Source organism: Anas platyrhynchos, chromosome 25, assembly GCF_047663525.1.
Source record: "Anas platyrhynchos isolate ZD024472 breed Pekin duck chromosome 25, IASCAAS_PekinDuck_T2T, whole genome shotgun sequence".
Lineage (NCBI taxonomy): Eukaryota > Metazoa > Chordata > Aves > Anseriformes > Anatidae > Anas > Anas platyrhynchos.
In genome coordinates, this window is record NC_092611.1 from 2,659,665 (window position 1) to 2,682,612 (window position 22,948).

Here is a 22,948-nt window from a genome sequence, read left to right on the forward strand (position 1 = left end):
GGGTCCCACCTGTCCCAAAGGGGAAAACAGACTCTAGCCTGAGAACCGGCAGGGCTCATCAAGAGGGCTTTAAACTAGGTATAAAGGGGGACAGGGGGAACAGAGACTCAGCAGAGATAAGCCTGGTGGAGCAGTCCCAGGGTTGAGGGTGAAGGCAACGGTGCAACACAAGTGCATCTACACCAATGACTGCAGCATGGGCAACAAACAGGAGGAGCTGGAAGCCATTGTGCAGCAGGCAAACTATGACCTAGTCGCCACCACTGAAACGTAGTGGGACCACTCCTGTAACTGGAGTGCTGCAGTGGATGCCTACAAGCTCTTCAGAAGGGATAGGCAGCTAAGGAGGGGCAGTGGCGTAGCTCTCTGTATTAGAGACTTTTTCAATGCTGTTGACCTCAAGGTTGGGAACAAAAAGGTAGAGTCCTTGTGGAAAAGGATCAGGGGGTTGGCCAACAAGGCGGGCATCCTGGTGGGGGTCTGTTACAGACTGCCAAACCAGGATGAAGAGACACCGGAGGAGTTCTCCAAGCAGCTGGCAGAAGTCACTCAATCTCCAGCACTCGTCCTCGTGGCCAACTTTAACTTCCCAGACATATGTTGGAAAAACAATACAGTCCTGAGGAAGCAGTCTAGGAGGTTCCTGGAGTCAGGAAGCTCTCTTCCATGCACTCAGCTGATTATTGTGCCTTCCAGAGAGGGTGCCCCGCTAGACCTGCTGTTCACAAACAGAGAAGGACTGGTGGGGGATGTGGTGGTAGGGAAGAAATCTTGGGCAGAGTGACCATGACATGGTAGAGTTCAATATTATTGGAGAAGTCAGAAGGGGCATCAGTAAAACTGCTACCTTGGACTTCTGAAGGGCAGACTTCGACTTGTTTAGGACACTGGTAGGGAGGGTCCCTTGGGGGGCAGTCCCAAAGGGCAGAAGGGTTCAGAAAGGCTGGACACTCCTGAAAAAGGAAGTCTTCAAGGTGCTGGAGCAGGCTGTCCCATGTGCCGTAAGATGAGCCGGTGGGGAAGAAGACTGGTGTAACTGAACCAGGGACTTTTGCTGTGTCTTCAGGAGAAAAAGAGAGTTTATGCCTGCTGGAAGAAGGGGCAGGCAACTCAGGGAGAATACAAGGAAGCTGCCACGATATGAAGAGAAAGGATCAGGAAGGCCAAAGCCTAGCACAAGCTCAACCTGGCCACTAAGGTTAAGGATAACAAAAAATGTTTTTCTAAATAGATTAATGGCAAGAGGAGAGCCAAAGAGAATCTCCAGTCTTTACTGGATGCAGGGGGGAACACGACTGCTGAGGAGAAGGAAAAGAAGGAGGTTCTTAATGCCTTCTTTGCATCTGTCTTTACTAGCCAGACCACTGATCCTCAGAGTACTCGGCCTCCTGACCTGGAAGTCTGGGATGAGGAGCAGAAGAAATACCCAAAAGTTCAGGTGGAAACAGAGACCTGCTGCTCCACCTGGACTGTCACAGGTCCATGGCACCAGATGAGATCCACCTGAGGGTGCTGAGGGAGTTGTCAGATGTGATTGCATTGCCACTTTCCATCACCTATCAGCAGTCATGGTCATCTGGAAAGGTCCTACATGTCTGAAGACTTGATAATGGGATGCCCATCTATACAAACTGTCATAAAGAGGACCCATGAAAAAACAGGCCTATCAATCTGACCTCGGTGCCTTTCTGGTGATGGAACAGGTCATCTTGAAGGCAATCATGCTATGTATGCAGCACCACTGGGGGATTAGGCCCAGTCAACATGGGTTCACAAAAGGCAAGTCCTGCCTGACCAACCTCATCTCCTATGACTGGTGACCCACCTGGTGGATGAGGGAAAGGCTGTGGATGCAGTCTACCTGGACTTCAGCAAGGCCTCTGACATGGTCTCCCACAGTATTCTCCCGGAGAGGCTGGCAGCCCATGGCTATGAATGGTACACTCTTCTGCTGGGTTAAAAACTGGCTGGACAGATGGGCCCAGAGAGTGGTGGTGAATGGATTGAAATCCAGCTGGCAGTGATCAGTGGTGCTTCCCAGGGGTGGGTGTTAGGGCCCATCCTCTTTAATGTCTTTGATGACTTGGATGAGGGAACTGAGCGCACCCTCTGTAAGTTTGCAAACAACACCAAGCTGGGGGGAAGTGTCAACCTGCTGGAAGGTAGGAAGGCCCTGCAAAGGGACCTGGACAGGATGGGTCGATGGGCAGAGGCCAAGGGATGAGGTTCAACATGGCCAAGTGCCGGGTCCTGCACTTTGGCCACAACAACCCCATGCAGCGCTACAGGCTGGGGCAGAGTAACTCAAAAGCTGTGCAGAGGAAAAGGAGATGGGGGTGTTGGTTGATGCTCACCTGCACATGAGCCAGCAGTGTGCCCAGGTGGCCAAGAAGGCCAGCGGCCTCCTGGCTTGTGTCAGGAACAGTGCAGCCAGCAGGAACAGGGAGGTGATCATTCCCCTGTACTCTGCTCTGGTGAGGCCACACCTTGAGTGCTGTGTTTAGCTTTGGGCCCCTCACTACAAGAAGGAAATTGAGTGCCTGGAATGTGTCCACAGCAGGGCTACAAAGCTGGTGAAGGACCTGGAACACAAGTCCCGTGAGGAGCAGCTGAGGGAGCTGGGGTTGGTTAGTCTGGAAAAGAGGAGGCTCAGGGCAGACCTTATCGCTCTCTACAACTACCTGAAAGGAAGCTGTAGGGAGCTGAGGGTTAGCCTCTTCTTGCAGATAACTAGTGACAGGACTAGGGGAAATGGCCTCGAGTTGCACCACGGGAGGTTCAGGTTGAAAATTACGAAACATTTCTTCTCAGAGAGTAGTCAGGCATTGGGACGGGTTGCCCAGGGAGGTGATGGCATGACTGTCCCTGGAGGTGTTCAAGGAAAGGTTGGAGCTGGTGCTTCGGGACATGGTTTAGTGGGTGACATTAGCAGTACAGTGATGACTAGACTAGATGATCTTGGAGGTCTTTTTCAATCTTAATGGTTCTATGATGCTAAATCCTGCTCATACTTAAGCGAACAGCATTTGAATGGTAGCTGGCACTCAAAGGCCTCCAAAGCAGAATATTGCTGACAGGGAAAACATCTGGTAAAACCAAGGTAGTGGGTGGAAGGAAAGGAGAGACAGGGAATGCATTTTATTTTCCAAGGTTTCTGGCCACATAACCCTTTTCTCCTGATCTGGATATTCCACCAGCCTTCAAGAACCACTGTTTGCTTTTGGTGATGAACAGGGAGCCATTTCTCTCCCTTTTCTCTCCATAGAGATTAGCTGTTTAGCATCTGAGCACATTATGTCCCAAACATCAAAATCAGTACTGTATGAATGCAGAGCACAGGTAACATCAGAGGGTAGAGACGCACTAATGGGATTTCTTACCCAATTCCTGTTCACCGGTCTGGTAGCAATGAAGATCCTGACTGTGGTTTCCCCAGTCCTCCTGCGAATACTCTTCCATCGTGCTGCCATCTGACTCCAGCTCTTGGTACAAGCCACTGCTGTTAATGAGGACAGGCTGGCAGGGCTGTGAATCCCATCCTCCCTGTCCAAACACCTGCTCCAGCTGTTCAAATGTGTAGCTGCTTTTCCTCTTCCCGACACCATGCTCCTTCACACGGCTGTAACACCTGCGAAGGGTCTAAGACAGAAAACTGTATGTTAATCACCCGGAGGCGATGCTTCAGAAGAGCACACATTCACTTGCAGACAGTTACACAACTGCTAGGCAGAGTTTAGGTTTTTACTTTTGCTGCTCAGTATTTGCCACACGCTCACAAGCTAAATGCAAGGCTGTCAAGTTAATCTACACCTGGCAGGAAGCATCGTTTTTATCCGAGGTTCCTGATGCAGTGTTTTAGCTTTAACATCTACAACACAGAACAAAGTTGCATAGCAGCTACAGGTTCATCAGATTTAACTTGGGCAACTTATTCTCCTCCCCACTTCAGAGTCCCCAGACCTGTTATGTAACAAAGGGAAAAAAAAAATAGATCCCCAGTCAGAGATACCAACCAGCCAAGAAAATGCACACCTATTACAAGGAGGAGAAAGCAGAGCTGGTGTCGTGGCCACAGCTTGGAGAAGGTGAAGCAGGGAGGAGAAGGAAAGGAAGGAAGAAAGAAAGAGTCCCCAAAAGCACAGACAGTCCAACCTTCCTTACTCTGGTAAGAAGGCATAAGGTACAAAATGTATGCCTAAGCTATTCAGCTAATAAAATATATATTACTTACATATTTTGCATTCCTTACTAACTCACTCTGTCTCTTGTGAAGCTGCTGAAATTTAAAAGAGGTCAAATCAATAATGCTCCAAATTCCCAGACTTCGACATCAATCATTAAGAAACAGTACTCAGGTGGCTCTGTCTAATAATCCATTACAACTAATTTCAGTGCAGAGGTCAAAACCTCCAATAAAGACAGATGCAAAAACCCGTTTGGGTTTTGGTGATCTCTGCAGCATCCTGTACTGATGGCCAAGTTGGCAGCTATGCATAGCACAAAGCCGTAACAAGCCTATGAATTCCATCCACATTTCCCCCCTAATCCAGAGCTACAGGCAAGCTATTTGGGGGGGAAGTCTTTCTAAGCATCCCCCAATGTGTTTTTAATTCAACCACCACTCTGCTTTTAAAAGATAACATCCTGCTCCAGGTTTACTGTGTCTGAGCAATTTGCCATTTGGTAAATTTCTAGAAAGCGTTTTTTCCACATTATATTTCTTGGATTGTTCAGGTGCTAACTTAAATGGCAATCAGAGCCGCCTCTAGAGTTCAAAAGAGGCATTCATTTGGGAATAACTAGTCATGTCACCTTGTCTTCTGGAGGAGGACTACAGCCCTTAAATGACTAGCAAGTACACAGCATTGCATAAAATGTTTGGTTTTCCCCCAAAAGGAACCTTACATCTCCAGAAAGCTCAAACGTACCTAATGCTCCTCATATACTGGTTTAACAGCATCAGCAGGAGAGGAATATATTTCTAACCAGTTTCCTCGTGATATTCAGAGCCCTGGGGGGAGCAGCAAAGCTGCTAAGCAGCAAGTCAGTTTTACCCTGCTGTTTCAAAAACAAAACACAACAGAAAACCCACATAAGCACAAAGGCAGCAATAAGCACAAGAGTTATATTCCATGGTTTAGGAGGAGAACCTGAAAGCTTTCACCTCACCCGCTGTTGGGAGGCTTCAAAGCAGAGACCCCTTCTTCCAGCACGGCAGAGGCAGTTTCAGACCACTGCAGTTCAGGTCACAAGAGCTACAGCCCAAGTGACATCTAAGCATGATTTTCTAGCAGCCACTTTGGAAGAGTGATTGGGGCAGCCGAACATGTCAGCATTTTGAGGTTTGGTGACCAGATTTTGCCTTTACTACATCTCAGGATAAGCAGGCAGATCCTCTTTGGATGGACACCACCAAATTTTAAGATTCCTTCACCTCTGTTGCAAATAGGGTAGAAAACAACCGTCTACGTAATCCTGAAACCAAGAACCCATCCAAGAAAAACATCAACTGTCACTGGGGACAACTTCCATTCCCAGCGGCTGGGCGTACAGATAAGCTCGGTTGTTAAAAGTTGGCACCAAGAACCCCTCAGGAACACTGAGGCAGTTTTAAATGATCAGGTTTGACCTGTGCTTCCCCTTCAGAGAAGTGCACTCAAGAATATATTGCCTATCTCTTAATCTAACTTCTCTCCACTCAGTTCAAAGCTCAGAGCAATACAGACAAACTCATATATCAGGCCCAACTCTCTTTTTAAAATCCATACAAGACAGATTTGGGAAATATGCTTCCCAATTTCTAATTCCTACATCTGCCCCAACTCATGCACTGGAGCTAACTACAGTTAGAGTTTCTAGCTGATTTTGTTAGCAGTCAAGCAAAACAAACAATCTTTAGCACAAAAAGCCTGTATTCTTGGACAAGCTCTTTTGGAAAGGCTCAACATCTGCAGTCGCTTGCTCTATTTTAAGTGTGTTTCAAACAACACTCCCTACCAATTGAGTTATCGAGTATCTCACACTGAGCTGCAGCCTGCAAATAGCTATTCCATTCAGGTTATGAACAGGTTTATTTTGTCATGAATAAGTGAACTGAGCATCAACAGAGACCAGTATAAAAACTAAAGGGAGTGATGGAAAGGGCGGGGGCAAAAATAAGCAAGCAATATTCTTGGTCAAGAGTACTTCTGAGGTTACTGCCCAGATGACTCTGGACAAGGCTGAGTGATCCACCTGCTGGATCCACCTCCACTTTTGCTGATACGTTATCCAAAGTTTGAGCATTCAAGCACTTCCCTCCAGCCTTCAAAAGCAGGAGAAAACCTGCAGCCAAGCAGCTGCTGGCTCCTCGGCCCAGTGTCCTGGAGACTGGAGTTTCCCAGTAACTCTTCCTTCTTGGAGGTGCTCTCCAGTGTCTCCAACAGACAGGCCCTATCACCTAAGTGATGTAAACTCCGCGCAACATGATCCAGCTCTCTTTCACAGATGCCCGCAGGCTTCTGCTTCGCAGGGATGAAGTGGACCAGACCAATGGCTTTCCCTCTGCAGCTCCTGCAACAATTTTCTCCGCTTGTTCTCTCATGAGACCTAAAGAATTGCTCAGACTTCAGCATAAGCTCCCTGGACATTTTGCAGCACTCCATGGCTTGGACACCCCTTTGCCCCAGCTGGGTATTTTCCTCACTAAGATGTAAGATCTAGTTTTTCCTAACACACCTCCCGGAGTACAGCTCAAATCTTACCAGGTGGTTCCTAAAGCAGATATACACATTAACACAGATACAGACAGAAAAACTGCACATTTAGGGCCAGTCTGTTTTCAGTTCCTTGATTACTGGTGATCGCGCGGACTGGAAAACAGAGCCTTTTGCTTACTGTTCTGCAACAAAAGGATAGATTACCCCCACTTAAATTATGGTTTAAACAATACATTGAAATCTAAAGGAGAAGAGAATTAAGAGGCTCAGTGTGGAAGCTTGCCACCTTATGATTTTAGCACTACTTGTAGCTTAGGAGCCCTCACCTCCTCTATGAGGAGCAAAACCACCTGACAAGTGATTACTCTGCAGGAACTGCAGCACAAAGTTTAGAAATGCTGCTCAGAAACACCCTACTAAGAGGTGTGGAGGGAAGCTGTAGATGCAGTCCTCCCAGCAAAAAGATGAGGACAAGCTGTGCCACAGCAAGCTTTTCATGTGCAACCCCAGAGAGATGGTCCAAGACAAGAAGCTTCAGATCTCTGCTCTGAGATCCACCCTTACTCAGGCGGACGTTACGGGCTCTACCGAGCAGCTGCGTGGTCTATGTATGTGTCTGTATTCAATGGCCATATTTACTTATTGGCATCTATTAAATGATAACTGCTGGCCTAGCCCAGGTCCCGGTGGCCCAGAGTAGCACTTAGTGCTATTCAGAATCAACAACATGCTTTCACTTAATGGAAGAGAGGAGCCCTTGCTGAATTAAGAAAGCAGTATCAAACAGCTGCATGTGGTGCCTCATCATGCCAGGATACTTGCAAGTAACAAAACCATACGGGGATGAAAGAAATGGTTCTTCAAGTTTGGGGAGGTTGCACTGCACGTGGGGATGACTGGCAGAGTGAAAGCTCTTGAAGCTCATTTCCATGCTGGCAAATTGGATCACAAGGAAACAAACAACTACAGATGGCCGATACCTCTGCTCAACATGCTAGATCATGAACTGCCTTTGTTAAAAGATGTGAAAGGCAGGAGAACAGATGCAAATGGGAATATCACCATAAGAAGCCCTATTTCTGTTGTTTAGGTGTTGTTTCTATCCAGAAAAAAAGAAGAAAGCACAGCTTGAACTCAAGAAAACCACAGCAGAAAGGCAGCTGAAGACTTCAATGCATCTCAAGCAGTGCCTGAGACACTGAGTCATAGCAATGCTCTACAAAGCACACAAGCAGCCTCACAGAAACCTACCCTTAAAACTTTGCAGTAGCTGCTGCAGACCTGTCTGAAGACACTCCAGCCCTGCAGGTGGCTGCACATCTGCCAGATCACAGCACTCAGGGATACGCTGGCAGTCAAAATAAATCATACTTTACACCAAAGAACGAAGCTTCAATTGTATCCTGATGTGCCCCAATGCCCAGAGACTTCCTGACGGATTTGGCTCTTGCCCAAGGGTGTCCAGAACAAAACAATGAAAGTGACATGAATGTACTGAGGGGAAAAGGCTGGTCTGGGGAATACAGACAAGTTGCTCATCCAATTGAGAAAGGAACCAGAAATTGCTTTGGACAATGACTTGAAGAAGCAAAGTCACACTACAAGACGCAGATGAGATTTTCAGTCAGTACAGGTAAGCCACATGTTTTTAAGGTGGATTAGTTAGCAAGAGTTGGAACCTAACAAAAAATCACACTGTATTTTTCATCACTGCCAATTTCTAAATCACAATTAAACATAGTTAAAATAAGCCTGAACAAGAATGACCTGTAGAGGTCAGTCTAGATGATTATCAAGGTCTTCATACACCCCTTCGCTGAGTGCACATGGCTCCCATTAGCTCTCTGAACTGCCACAGCAGACATCAAACTATGCTGTCCATTTTGCTTACCAAGACAGCAGAGTTTGGAAACAGCAGCCCCACAAGCTTCAAGATGCAAGCCTTGTCGTGCTGGCAGGATTTCATGGAGTCCACAAACAGGCATGGCAGGACTTTGCCAGAAACCAAGAGGGAAAGAAGCCAGGTGAAAACAAGCTGTGGCCTGGCTGGGCAAGGAAGACAGTGCAGAAATGGCAAATTTCCCTGCAGTGGCAGTGGGCTGCACCTCGTGGCTCAAAATAGCCACCTGCAAAGATCCTCCACTGGCTGCTGATATTACAGAGCTGAGAACAAAATTATTCATACACTTCTCATGGATTTGATGTTGATCAGGCTAGACACCCAGAGAGAAAAAAAGTTCTCCATTACTGCCTGCAGAAAGACAGACAGTGGGGAACTTCCCTCTCCGGATGGACTCAGCTCCTGGTCTAAGATAGCTCTGGAGGAAAACTACCTAGTTAGCGCTCATTACCTTGAGAAGGCAAATCAGCAAAACCCTCTCTGCCTTGCCAATCTACAAGAGCAACAACTTCCAGATCTGTAAAGATTTTTGGTGGGATGGATATGTCACAGAGATGGAGCTCAGCTTACAGAGGTGCATGGATAAGGTTCAACCCAGTCCTGGCATGAACCGCACCTGGCACCAACTACTCAGTAGCCAGAGGACTGGGACATCTCATCACCAAGCCTTTACTGATGGATCTCGTAATCATGCAACAGCAGCACGTCCAACAAATATCAGGGGAATGAGGTGCCACAGAAACATTGCAAATGCACGTGAAAGAACACCTGGAGGGACACAGACTTGTGCTATCAGCTGGCCAAGGCTTTCCCCCCAGAGTTAGGCTAAGACTAAAGAATGGTTGGGGGTTTTGCCCTTGCAGAACACAGGACGAATTCCACTTCCAAAGTGCATATGAGACTGCAGACACCTTCACTACAATTCAACCAATACTAAGGGCTTACTTTATTCCCACTAAGACCTAACAGCAAAGTTTTTAAGGGCTGTGACACCTAATAATAGTCTTGCATGCCTGTTTGCTCAAAGGTATTCTTTCCTACACTACCCAAAACCAGTTTAAAACCCATTCCTACTTACTCCAAAGCAATGAAGACTATGATTGTACAGATCATCTTTCTCTAGAAACAGAATCATTCCTAAAAAAAAAAATCATCCTTGAAGTTTCATACTAACACTGTGAATGTGACAAATATTTCTATGACACCTATCAAGTCTGTCCTGAAAGAAAAGCCCTAAGTGCAACAGTCTGGACCAAAGAGATCTAACAGGTTAAGTAACTATTGGCAAGCCAAGAGAGACTGCACAGGTCTATCCCTGTTGGTTCTAGGTCTCATATGAACTGGCAGAGCGATGCCACTGCCCCTCCAAAAGACAAAGAGCAGCACAAATTCTCCTGCAGGTGGTAAGGAAAACACTCCACTCCAAAACAAGCTCCAGATGGGTGGCAGAAGGCATCAACATGGGTGGCACCCCACAGCACACAACTTGCATGGTTCTAAAAGCTGAAAGCTTTACACACAACCTTAGAAGGATGCAAGTGCCAGTCCTGAGGCTGGGGTCCCCAGAGAAAGGTCCCTGCCTGGCAAGTCCAATCTCAGCCTTTGTGCTTTAGCTGCACTGAAAAATCGTTATCAATGGAGAGCAATGTCTACATCCAGAGCAGCAGGAAAAGCTGGAAGTGAAATAGTGGAGGTTGCTTTAACTCCAGTTTTCACCAGAAATAACGGTCAAAATAAGGGCTGGTGACTGGTGAAACCACAGAGGTCCAGAGAGTATCATCTCCTTAGCTCCTAGATTTATACATTTAACAGGATGCTTGACTGGAACAGTGGTGAAAGTGAACTGGTACCCACACAGGCACTTGAAGCTCTGTGCTTTCATGCCAGCTTCATTCTGTTGAGCACTTCAGGTGCATCCAGTTGCTTCTAAAATAAATATAATCCATGATCAACCATGTAACAACTCCTGCATCACTGCCACTGGGACTCTTTTCTGACATCAAAGAAGTTTCTGCCGATGCGATGTCCAAAATCTCAGCCCACCTGTGTGTTGGCTAAGGACAAGCGACAAATCAGCAGGATTTTAACACCTTTCCAAGTCTTCAATGGTTCTCCTCCTAAGGGGGACAAGACACATGCTCTCACCCTAAGATGTAACGTTCATAAACATGACTTGCTGCCCGCGTAAAGACACGTGTGTGAGCTGCTTTTAGCCCTGTAACTTGCAGTAGAAGCAGCAAGCTAACTTTGCTTGTCTGGGTGTGTAACCTTAGTGCACATCTGCATCATAGAACCACTACAAAAGTGCAGCTGGCAGAGCTGCCTTCCAGAAAAAGGGCAATCTGGCCTGCGGTGCTAACCTACCTCCCTGAATGGCTTGAGACAGCATTCTGGCAACAGGTCTCCTTCCATGGCTAACTTCTGCCAGCTCTGTTACAGCAACTGGATTTTCTTCCTCCATGCTTTTTGCTCTTCCATCTCTGCCAGCAAAGTTGTGAGATGTGAACCAAGCTGTAAAGGTAATACACCACCTACAAGACTTTGGGGAAAAATAAAATTTAACCAGTTTGTCCCTCTGCAATGAGTTCCCGGCCTCAACTATGTGTGTCAGCAGGATAATTAGGTACTTCATTCCCAAAAAGACAGCAGAAGTTACTGGACAGTAAAGATACATGTCCGGCACATGCAAAGCAAGACAGATGGAGAAGAGCACAACACCACTCTGCAAATACACTACAGCAAGTAGCCCAGCCAAAGTAGACAGATACAGCTGCTACGCAAGAGGGTTCACTCCACATGATGCTGACATCTTCCAGAGATGCTTCTCTACTGCAGTACCATAATACATCCGAGAAGGAATAAAGCAAATAAATCTGTTCTTTGTCACTGAAGAGTGTATATTTTTTTTTCCAGCTTATAAATGTCAACAGAAAGTTGCTCCCACCTACTGGGGTCTGTGAGATTCTCCAGCAAGAAGTGAGTTCTTGGAGAGGATTCAGAACAGGAACTGCAAGAAATGACCTAGCCTGGAAAACTAAAGGCATCTGCCAAAGAAAGATCAAGAGGTGACTTGAACACTGCCTGTGCACATCTCAGTGAGTAGAACCACAAGGACAAGGATCTCAGCCTGAGATAACAGGAGAGAAGGTAACAAACACAAGACAAAGGTAAAACATGTAAATTAATAGAAGGCAAAGCTGTTCGGAAGGTAATCGTTTGGATGGGTTGCTACTAAAGGTACTGATACTCCACCCTTTGAAATCTTCAAACTAATAGACAGCCACTGCTTTAGGTTATTGAGCCCAATGATGAAATTTAATCTCCTGCATCATGCAGGAGGTCAAACTAGATTACTACAGGAGTCTCTTCTGAGACAGTCTGGTTAGCACAGCATTTCCTTCCTTAAAAACAACTTCATGCTACAAAGATTTTAAAATGGATTGTTTACATTGTAAAGCAGCAAAAACCACAGCCACATTAAAGTAAGCCCCTGTCATCATCGTTCTACTTATAAAGCAAGAGAACGTGAAGAGCTGATATTCAAGTGTTATTTTTCATTCCATTGTGTTTCATGTGGGTTAGTGGCATTCACTTCCCCCCTCTGTGCCTACATTCTCCATGTGAAAGCATGGAACCAGTGTCTTCAAGGTGGTTTTGTTTTTTTCTTTGCAAAACAAATCATATATTTGCGGACAACCACAACCCAACAGAATCTCCAGTAACCTGTCCAGGGTGACAGGCAGGTCACTGTGCACGTGAAGTCAAACATGAGGGCAGCAAGTCTGCAATCAGCAGCAGAACTTGTGAATTGTCCCAGCTCAGAGTTAGATACTAGGTCTGTTCTTTGAATGAACAACTTGGCACCCACTTCTGGGAGAGGCAAACAAATTTCAGCATCTCAGCGACTAAATAAAAACAGAACCCATGCTTTCCCAATTTTACATGGGAGCTGAAGAAACGACAAATTAAGAATGACCCTGAACTCATTTTAACAGTCTCCCAACTGCTGAACTACAACTTTTAAGGAGCGATTTCTTTGCTCGAGAGAGGGTTGCTAGCTGCAATTGCAGCCAGTGAACTTCTAGTACTGAAATACTCACAGCCCAGCTAAACGAAGCATTGTCAGGACAGCAAGTCTTTGATTTCACCTTTGATAAAGGAAGATGCACACAGCAGAAACAAATTATTTTTCTGCAGATTTAAAAATGCACAAGCTCCAGTACTGAAAAACAGCTGCAGGACTTACAGAACAATCCTTTAAAAAAATGAAATAATTTCCTGAAAATTGTCCTTGACTTGCATGGCTCATGCTATGCCACACTGGTCAGTGGCAACCGTAAAGCCTGAGCTCATCTGCACTTCCCTAGAGCATCCACCTCTGCCGGACATCGCAGCCACATGCAGAGGTTGGAAGAGGATGAAACAGCGATGTTCAAGTGCATTATGTGACTGAAAGCGATGACAGAACATACATATTGGATATATCAGCTTTTTTGGCCGTCATATGGAAACTTCAGAGCACTAAGTGAAAGCTCATTTTTCTGCAGTTGACAGTCTCTGCCCTTTGCAACCCCAGTCAGTAGCTAACCGCCTGCCCTCTGGCTGAAGTAACAGCACTGCTAGGTGAAGGGCACAAAACAGAAGTTACTGCATATAAATCCGGGAAGGGTTTTGCAAAATATCCCATTCCTTTGCTTTTAAAAAATAGTTATGAGGTCAAACCGAAGAGCTGAAGATGCTCCACACCGCTGCATAGAGGGACCAGTTTCAGGACACACAGACGCTGAGCCAGGCTAATTCCCTCATTATCATTTCTGAATAAAAACATACTTTGCAAAGAGGAGCAGGGCTGGAGGAAAAGCACATGTGTTTTAGTAAACAATTCTTTAACAAGAGCTGTGAGACCACAGTCGTAGGAACAGTCGGAGCATATTACCAAACAAGTCATGATTAAGGATACAGCTTGGCATGCCAGGATGAGGAAACTATGGAGCACAACACAGCTTCTGGGAACCCAACCGGCAGAAATCAAGATGCTTCAGTTCTTCTGCAGTTCCTGATCGCTGAGCTAACTTGTCCACACACATCAGAGCAAGGAAGTCAGGCTCAAGGTCTCTTTCTGCAGAAATAAACTAGGAATAGTTGTTGGAACCGTTACGTGTGAATCCCCAAATTTGAAACAGACACTCAGGAGTGGCCAAATTGAACAGCAGTCTCATTTCCAGACTGCAGACCAGCACTGCTTATGTGCAGAAAAGCACATGCAGATGTTAAGAAACAGAGAAGATCTGAACTGGGACCTTACTTTACATCCTGTTTGAATTAGTAGAGAACGCATATATGTAATACAACTGGAGAACTGGAAAACTTTGTTCTTCAGAGAGGTGACTTTTTCCTTTCCACTCATTTCTAACTCACTTTTCAAGATTTGGCAGAGCCCAGGAATTAGGTGTCCTGAAGAAAGCCAATATAGAGTTCTTATCTAAAATGTATTTATAAGGTAAGTCAGGTCCAAAACATTTTAAGCATGATTTACACTTATGATCAATCAGCAAATACTTACAGTACTCTCCCTTGAGGGACATTAAGTCAAAGTATCTTATAAAGTCATGGCAATATAGAACATTATGACTACAAGAAGGCAAGTGGAATGATGCAACTAAGCATTCATTCATCACCACCACCCTTGGCTCTGCTTTTAGCTCTGACGACCGACAGCATAAGACTATGAAGTACCTGTGACCTGCCCTTGTTCCCGCAGCAAGTCCAAGTCTTCACGCTCCATCTTAAGAGCACCTTCAAACATCAACCACTCTGCATCCAGAAGTGATTTTCACCCTCGGTTGAGCATGAAAGAGCCAAGCAGCCAATTCTGCCTGGAATTCTACAAAAAAACAGGATTTTAGGATTGGCAGCAGCTACTGCAACTACTTCAATAATTCCCGTAACAACGTCAACTCTTGGCTCTCTCAAAAACCTCAGCTTTCAAAGAGCGCTCATTTTACAGCAATTCTTGAAAAACCTACTGCAAGCCCGAAGCCTTTGTTAAAGCTCCACCATCACAATGTTTTTGCATCTCCAAGACCCTCACACCAGCATGGATCCAGGATATGCAAAAACTCGAGCACCAGCAGGACCTCACCACTGGGCACAGGGTAAGACATTAGCCCTGCTCCAGGACGTGCACAGGATGACGAAAGCCTGCAATGAGGAGCCTTCCTTGCTGACATCAAACTGCTGCTGTTCACCTGGCCGTGCTGGCAGAAAGCCCACGACCGAATAGTCTAGGACAGCGTGTCAATGGAAAACAGACAGCCCCTGTATGTTGAGCCTTTTAACCAGATGCTGTGGGGTGTGTTATTTCAGACTCCATGAGGACGCAGGGTGCATCGATCTAGAAGAATCTGTAGACAAATGCCTGACAGATCTTTCAAGAGGTGCTCTTGAAGCTATCACAACATGAAAAGTAAAAGCCTCGTAGTCTTTCATTCCCTCTAATCTCTTTGATACATACATATGAAAACACAACTTATGGTTTCTTTGCAACTTAAGCATTTCATTGACAACAAATCTGTTGAAGCACTTCTCAATGGGGAAGAAGTCTCTCCTGCAGTAAAGTAGCCAACTGCTGGGAAGAGGGGAACTTTCACCAGCCACAGCCCCTGACCAGCATCCTCCAAAAGCACTGTATGACCAGGATGGCCAGCTCTGGGCTGCTCTGGTAGCAAGGCTTCTCCTTGCTTCTCTCTCGCTTTGCATCCCATGAGGCAACTGCTTGCAGAACCTACAGTCAGAATTACAGTAGCAGTCCTCAACAACCTCTGCAGGAGCTGCTGCAACAACTAAAAATCATCAGAGCCTTACAGGTGAGGAAAACTACCTGAAGTAGTTTTTCCATCATGCATTGGACTCTAGCAAAACCCAGGGTGTCCCAGTTTTGTGGAAGAAACAATTTACGTTGGAAGTTGCTCAGAAAACAAGGGACTTTCAGAAGTTTTGCAGTGGATGAAGTATCTGCTTAAAAGCAACATTTCTCTCAAACACATTTTGATGCGTTTGGGGAATTAAGCCCTAAACAGCAAATGCATGGAGACAAAGAGATGACACGCGAAAATATATTAAGTAACCGTTACATCCTTAGGAAGGGGCTTTGCTTCATTTCAATCATCTTTCCAAAGATGCATGCTGATCTAATTATCAGGTAGATGTCGAAGGCGAGTCCCCTTCTGGCTTATTCCTGAGCATCTCTCAGGATGCTCGGCAGCACATGTAATTGTCTACAAGACATAACTGCCACTGGTCTTCTTTATCAGTACTGCAGAATTACAGAGTCCCTTTCTCCACATACTTTGCAAATCAAAGACCTGGGTACATGTGCCTGGACAATTCCAGACAGGATGGGCCAGCACAGCTGTGTTTAGTGGCTAAAACAAGGCACAGAGGAGCAAACGTCCTTGCTGATCCCCAGCAGTAACAAGAGATAACAAGATGTTACTTTTTAATCAATCAACATTTCAAGTGACTGCACAGACGACCTAATGGGTCATAAGAGGGTAAAACAAAAGCCTTGAGGGAACTCAGTGCATTTAATTTGCTGAGTTTCATTCACACTTATGAACTGAAACCTGTAGCGGTTCTTATGGACTGCGGGCACTGCTGGGGCACCACTGCCTGCCCATTGCAGGACCTGTGCCGTCCCTTCCACCCCACCGTGTGGTCCTCAACGCAGCTCCCTTTGTAAAAGCATGGCACACTGAGTATCTACTCCCAGATGGAACCCAACCTTTTCCTTTTCGCTAGGGAATGATGCGATTGGAAAGCCAACCCTCTAAAACCTACCACCAAAGGAAACACAGCTGTAACACAGCTTAATTGTCAGAGAAGCTTTCTGAGATTGCAGCATGCTCTGCGTGATCGTAACCCACAGAGAGCTTCTCATCTGTGAAGGGAACCCCAAACCACGTTAGGACTGCAAACTCAACACAGCCAACCTGAACCCACACCGCTCCTCAGCACTGCAGAAGCTCCCTTCCCCACAGCGCTGCCAACGCCACCCCACCGCTGGCCAAGGGCCGCTGGAGGACGCATCAGGGGACTAATCCAACCCACCCAGGGCCGTGGGGCTCTGCAGAAGGACCTAGGGCTGCCCGGCACACCCACGGGAAGGTGCCGCGGGGCCTCCCTGAGGCTGCTGCTCCCTGCCCACTCGAGGGGAACCTAAGGGCCGAACCCCGAGGGCACAGCAGCGCCCGCAGCCCGGCAACGCTGCCGGGGGGGTGGCTCCAGGCGAGGAGAAGCCAACAGCCGGGGGGACTCGCACGACCCCGAGTCCCCGGGACAGGAGATACCGGCGCCCTCCTGCGGCCTCCCCCCCCACACCCCCGGGCCCGCCGCCCCCCCGCTGCCCGGGAGCGGCCGGGGGTACCTTGATGCGCTCCCGGCACTGCGAGGGGGTGCGCTCGTAGCCCAGCTCGGCCAGCGCGCGGGAGACGCGCTCGTACATGGCGGGCCCGGGGGCCTTGCTGCCGAACACGGTGCCGGCGCCCTCCAGCTGCTGGTAGCGCGCCTCCACCAGCCGCTCGTTGCCCCACACGGCGATGAGCGCGTTGGTCTCGGCCGGCGTCCAGGACATGCCGCGGCAAGCGGCGGCGGCGGCGGCCGCGGCGGCGCCGCCCGGCGAGAAGGAGACGGAGGGCGAGGCCCCGCCGCGGCCCCCCGCGCCGCCGCCGCCCCCCAGCCCGGCCCCGCCGGCCGCCGGCCCCGGGCCCAGCGGGGAGGCGCCGCTGGGGGTGGACGGGTCGGACAGGCTGGGGTTGCCGTCGCTCAGCGCGCCCGGCGAGCCCGGCGACAGCACCTCCATCTTGGGGATCTTCAGCGGCGGCTCGGCGGCGGGGAGCTGCGAGGAACCGCAGGACGCCGCCATATTGGAGCTGCCGGACCGAGCGGGCGGAAGTGACGCGCGGGCTCCCCTCGGGAGGGCCTTCCGGCCGCCCTGAGCCCAGAGCAGCGCGGAGGGGGCGTGGCGGGGGTGGGGGCGTGGCCAGGGCTGGCGGGGGGCGGGGCTTAGCGGGGGTTCTGGGCGTGGTCCTGCGAGGAGGGGGCGTGGCTAAACGGTAGGGGGCGGGGCTTCTGTCATCGGGGGCGTGGCCTAACTGGGCGGGGCCGGGTGGAGGGGGGCCTGCCTCGAGGGGGCGGGGCCTGGCTCGAGTGGGCGGGGCTTGGCTGGAGGGGGCGGGGCCTGTTTGGCGCGCTGCCCCGGGGTGCCGCCTCGCAGCAGGCGCCGCGTGTGCCCCGCAGCCGCCCCCCCGCCGAGCCCCCAATTAACGCGGCTGCGGGCAGAGGGGCCCTGCCCGGCCCGGCCGTGATTGATGAGCTCGGGGGGCGCTAACGAAGGGCAGCAGGGGCCGGCTCCGCGCCTCGCCCTTCTCCTGGGACCCTCCCCGAGCCCCCTTTTGGGGTCCCTACGGGTTGGCGCTGCCCGGCTCCATCCTCGTCGTCCCCCCCCCCGTGGCGCAGCCCGTTACACAAAATGCTTTAATTAGCGCCGTGTTGGTTAAACAAACCCGTGTTTGGCAAAAGGCGGCTCTTCAGGCAGGACTGGGGGGGGAGGGGGGGCGGTGGGCCCCCCCCCCCGGCTGCTGCAGCACATCTGGCAGGGAGCGGCCCGGGAGCAATCAGAGCCGTAATTATCCAATTCTAATTACAGGGATTACCGCGGTTGTGGCATTACAAATTTCATGAGCTGCAGGCGCTGGAATACATTAAACGTCTCCGCTGCGGCGAGGGGATGCTGTCGGGGCACAGGAACACGGGGCTCTTTGTGAGCAGCGATGGGGAGCAAGGGGCACCCAGTGGGATGCCGAGCGTCCCCAGGGGGTGCACCCACTGCCAGCCCTGCTACGTGTCCCCAGAGGGGTGCACTCACGGCCAATTTGTCCCCCAAGGGGTGCACCCACTGCCAGTGTGTCCCCAAAGGGGTGCACCCACTGCCAGCCCTGCAACACATCCCCCATGGGATGCGTGTCCCCAAAGGGTGTCCAAAGGGACGCACACACTGAAACCCTCCCAGCGTGTCCCCTGATGGATGCCCCCACTGCCTGCCTTGCTGTGCGTCCCCAAATCCAGGTCCCCAGGCAGATGTCCCCACCTCAGTCCCTGACAGTTTGTCCCCACAGCTGGGGTCCCAAAGGGACGTGCCCACTGCTGAAGTGTCCCCAAAGGGTTGCACCCATCACCACCCCTGTTGGCGTGCCCCAGACTATGCAGCCATTGACGCACATCCTCAGTGCTGGGTGTCCCTGTGCCCAAGCCCCAGAGTGTCCCTGTTACCATCCGCCCCTTCCCCCCCCAGCACTGCACACACAGGCATCCCCCCCCACACACACACACCCCATTCCGAGCTAATCAGAACACAATTAGAGGGGCTCTCCATAATGCAGGGGAGCAGGCGGAGGGGAGGGATGCAAATGAGGTTAACAGTTAATTACGTATTGAAAAATTCATTATTCCTCTAGAGCAGCTGATTGCGATGCAGCCCTGCATCTCCATTAGGGCTGTTTGACCATTTGCAAATGAAATGTTGGCATGGGGCTCGTCCCCCTCCTGGCCTTGCCAAGGGCCTCGTCAGCAGTGCTAATCATTCCTGTAGCGAGTTGTGCCCATCCTTGGCCACCCTGCAGGCACTTTGCTCCCAGATACCTCAGGACAGAGGCAAATTAGAGGGATTCTTAGTGTAATGGGGGGGAAAAGGGGTACAAATGGGAGCCAGAATCTCTGGGGTTGCCCTCACACCAGCAAAAAGCTCACTCCCTGTTAACTGGTGCTAATTTCATCTTCCCTCAACTTTCCTATTTCATTTGAAGCTCCGTTTAATTGGGAAAAGCAGGGAAATACAACTTAAAAAAAAAAAAGACTGTGCCATCTTTTGCTGAGCAGCAGCAAGATGCAGACCGAGCTTGGCACCAGCTGGGTGAGCGCTCACATTGCATCGCATCAACCAGCACCGCTGGCAGTATACATTGGTCAGGATTAATTTAATTAGGGATGGATGCAGGGTCTGAAATGCCACCATGAAGGCACCCCAGCCGCACAGCCTGGATTGGTACTGGTGTTAAGAGAATGAACCACATCTCTTTCATTGCAGTGACACCGAACCCAAGCAGTTCATCTATTGACCACAACACACAGTTGCTGTTGTGGTGTCTCTGGGGGTGTTTCCAGCCATGCTGGAGGGTGCTGGTGCAGGTGCTCAGCATGCAAGGCCAGGCTCACCCGTATGAGGACCAGTGGCCGTTCTCAGCTGGCATCACCTGTGCACTCACTGGGCAGCTTTGGAGACACGTGGATGAGGGACAAACAGCCAGTGGCTGCCCGACCACACTGCCACCCTGGGGACCCCAGCACCTCGCTCACACCACCCTTCCAACCCAATCACGATAATTAACAATTAGCAAAGAGACAAGTGGGCAAGCCATTAGATATTCCTGAACTAGTGTTTACTGCTATTTACTGACCTGTTCATAATTAACCTCCCGCTGCAAAAGCATGTTGATGAAAAGAAGTGTAAACTTATTAGCAGTGATGGTGGCTGGTGCCAATTAAAGCAGAAGCTCGAATGGGTTTTCCTGTCATGTGGCAGTGGGCAGCAAAGAGCAAGGTCTGATGAAAGGAGATAAAAGGCGTTGGATGCCTGCGGTGGCAATGCAATATTTAGGAGGACGTGGGGATGCCAAGCAAGGCAGCACACTGCCACTGCGCCTGGGGACACCCCCGGGGGCCACATCCCAATGGGCAATGGTGAGGAGGAGGAGGCAGCATCCAGCTGCCCAGTCCTACGCACAAAGAGACCCAGGCAAGCTTCTTTGGTGGGGGCGGACTGTCACGCCTCTGCCTTTGTCTCCCTTTCAAAGCCAATATCCCAGCCCCAGATGGGTTAATACATAATGCAGACAAGCAAGTAATTGGTTGCCTTTGTATGGCCGTCAGCGATCAGTCCCTGGCCCTCTGATCCCCCATTAGTGGCCATGCAAACAACCCTTCCACCCAATTAAGCACAGCTTTGATAGCGCCTTTCCCAATGATGCGCCAGCCCCAAAGCAGCGATTCGCACATGAGCCACTACCTGTTAGACCTGGCTTCAGGGACGCGCAGCCCTCACTGCTCGCTGTGACCCAGCTGCTGGGCTCTGCCTGGCTCCCCTGGCCCTGAAGGGAGGCCCGGCTGATGAATGATCTGGGCAAACTCTGTATTAAAGAGGTGGAAATGGGATGTTAATATACACCAAGCTGCTCATCTCGAGAACACATGGGCTCTGGCTTCCCAAAGGCAGTGGTAATGAGGTGGGTTGTGATGCCCTTCAAGGAGCCCCTGACTCACTGCCCTGCTGCGCCTGCCAGGCACGGGGAGAAGACATCCCAACACCACTCCTCTAAGGCACTCCAGAATCTTCCCACAAAGCATCCCAGCAGCAGCCTACAAAGTATCCCAGTGTGCTCACTGAGAACATCCCAGCATCATCCCCTAAAACATCCTGGTATCCTCCCTTGGTTTATCATGGCATCATCTCCTAAAGCTGCTCAGTGTCAGCTTCCAAAGCACTCGCTTAAAGCATCCCAGTGTGCTCACTGAAAGCATCCTAGCATCATCCCCTAAAGCATCTGACCACCCTCCTCTAAAGCATCCCAGTATCATCTCCTAAAACATCCCTTGTTATCCCTTGGTGCATCCCAGAATAATTTCCTGGAGCATCTCAGTGTCTTCCCCTAAAGCATCCCCGCGTGCTCAACTAAAGCATCCCAGCAGTATCTTCTAAAGCTTCCTGGCATCATCCCCTAAATCATCACACCATCCTCCCCTAAAGCATGCTGGAATCATCACCTAAAGCACATCAGTTTGCCCTCCAAAAACATCCCAGCTTCGTGGTCTAAAGCACCCTGGCATCATCTTCTACAGCATCTCAGTGTCACCACCTAAAACATCCCAGTACACTCCTCTAAAGCAACCTACATCAACCCTGAAGTGTTATCCCCTAAAGAATCCCCCCCACACACACTCCTCTAAAGCATCACCCACTCCTCTAAAGCACCATCTCCTAAAGCCTCCGGGCATTATCCCCTAAAACACGCCATTATCGCCCCTGCAGCATCCCACTACACTTCCCAGCATCATCCTAAAGCATCCCACCATCATCCCCTAAGACACCCCGCTTTGCTCTTCTCCAACACCCCCGTGTCACCACCTAAAGCTCCCCGTCTCTTCCCCCTTGTTGTGCCCGGGGCCCTCCTCCCTGGCACGGCGTCCCGTGCCCTGTATAAATATTCAACGCGCCGCATTTCCAGGCAGCCGCCGACACAGGCGGTAGCAGGGAGCTCCCCGGGGGTATGCTAATAGCCGGGCTGTGCGGGATTTACATCCCCCGCATCGGCATGGGGGCTCCCAGCCGCTCGTTTGCCCATACAAATGCCTTGTCACTAGTCATTACTCAGCTCCGGCCCGCCCGGCTCCCACCTTGCGGCTCCGTGCCTCAGTTTCCCCACCCCGATGCCATCCGGCACCGCCGCAGAGGGTTGGGAAAGGCGGGGACAGAGACTGCGGAGATAAAGAGGGACACGGAGGCAAAGCCTGGGGACAGCCTCACCCTGTCCTAGCCTGATGCAAAAATTCTGAGGAGCGATTTTCAGCCACGCCCGAGCGGCACCCAAGCCCTGCGCAAACAGCCACTAATCGCCGAATTAAAGGACAATTAGGCAGCGCGGCGGCGATAATAAATCTGCTAACAAGGAGGCAATGCCCCCAGCACCACCCTGCGCTCGCTGTTTGCCCATCTGATTAACAGGGACAAATCAGGGGATTAGCTGCCGGGACGAAGTGGTTCCTTTGTCTGCTTCCCCCGTCCCAAGAGGAGGTTTTGGGGGCTGGATCTGCGTGTGCCGCCCTCAGGAGCCTCTCACCCCTGTCTTAGGCCTGGGGTGACCCAGAGCAGGGTTAATGTGGAGGATTTCCAACAAGCCAGGGCTGGGTGCTTTAATCCCCAGGGCTCCCAAAACCCTCGGATTCACATTAAAAACTCTTCAGAGCACTCCATTAAAAGAGGCCCAAAAGCTCTCTGGGGACGGGTAGCTGTGGGATCCCCGGTGCACAGCTTGTCACCACCTTAGAGGGGATTAACATGCTCCTCTACTCTCTTTCCTGGCCAAGGAGATGCTGGAGATGCCCTGTCCTCGCTGTTTGGCTTTCCGGGGCACACAGAAACCCCAGGCTCAGGGAGGGAAGATGCCATGGCATTAAATATTGCGGCACCACTTTCAATTACCAATGCAGAGAATTGTTAGAGTTGGATAAACCTGTTATT

At 49.9% G+C, this 22,948-nt stretch overlaps 1 protein-coding gene across 11 annotated transcripts in view; it reads right to left on the reverse strand.

Moving 5' to 3' along the window:
- MSANTD2 (Myb/SANT DNA binding domain containing 2) overlaps positions 1-17,610 on the reverse strand; it is a 29,838-nt gene extending 12,228 nt beyond the window's left edge. The window contains exons 1-5 of one of the 11 annotated variants that reach the window (XR_011804864.1): positions 17,024-17,608; positions 14,335-14,482; positions 10,963-13,717; positions 4,232-5,058; positions 3,535-3,639 (exon numbers count right to left, since the gene is read on the reverse strand). Coding sequence is in view for 7 of the 11 variants with exons in the window: in XM_027444246.3 (XP_027300047.1) it covers positions 3,381-3,639; positions 4,232-4,276; positions 17,024-17,521 (802 nt within the window). In the remaining 4 variants the exon portion in view is untranslated. The other 10 variants (XR_003492450.3, XR_003492449.3, XM_027444247.3 and 7 more) reach the window with 10 other exon arrangements.
- Positions 17,611-22,948: the final 5,338 nt, after the last annotated feature.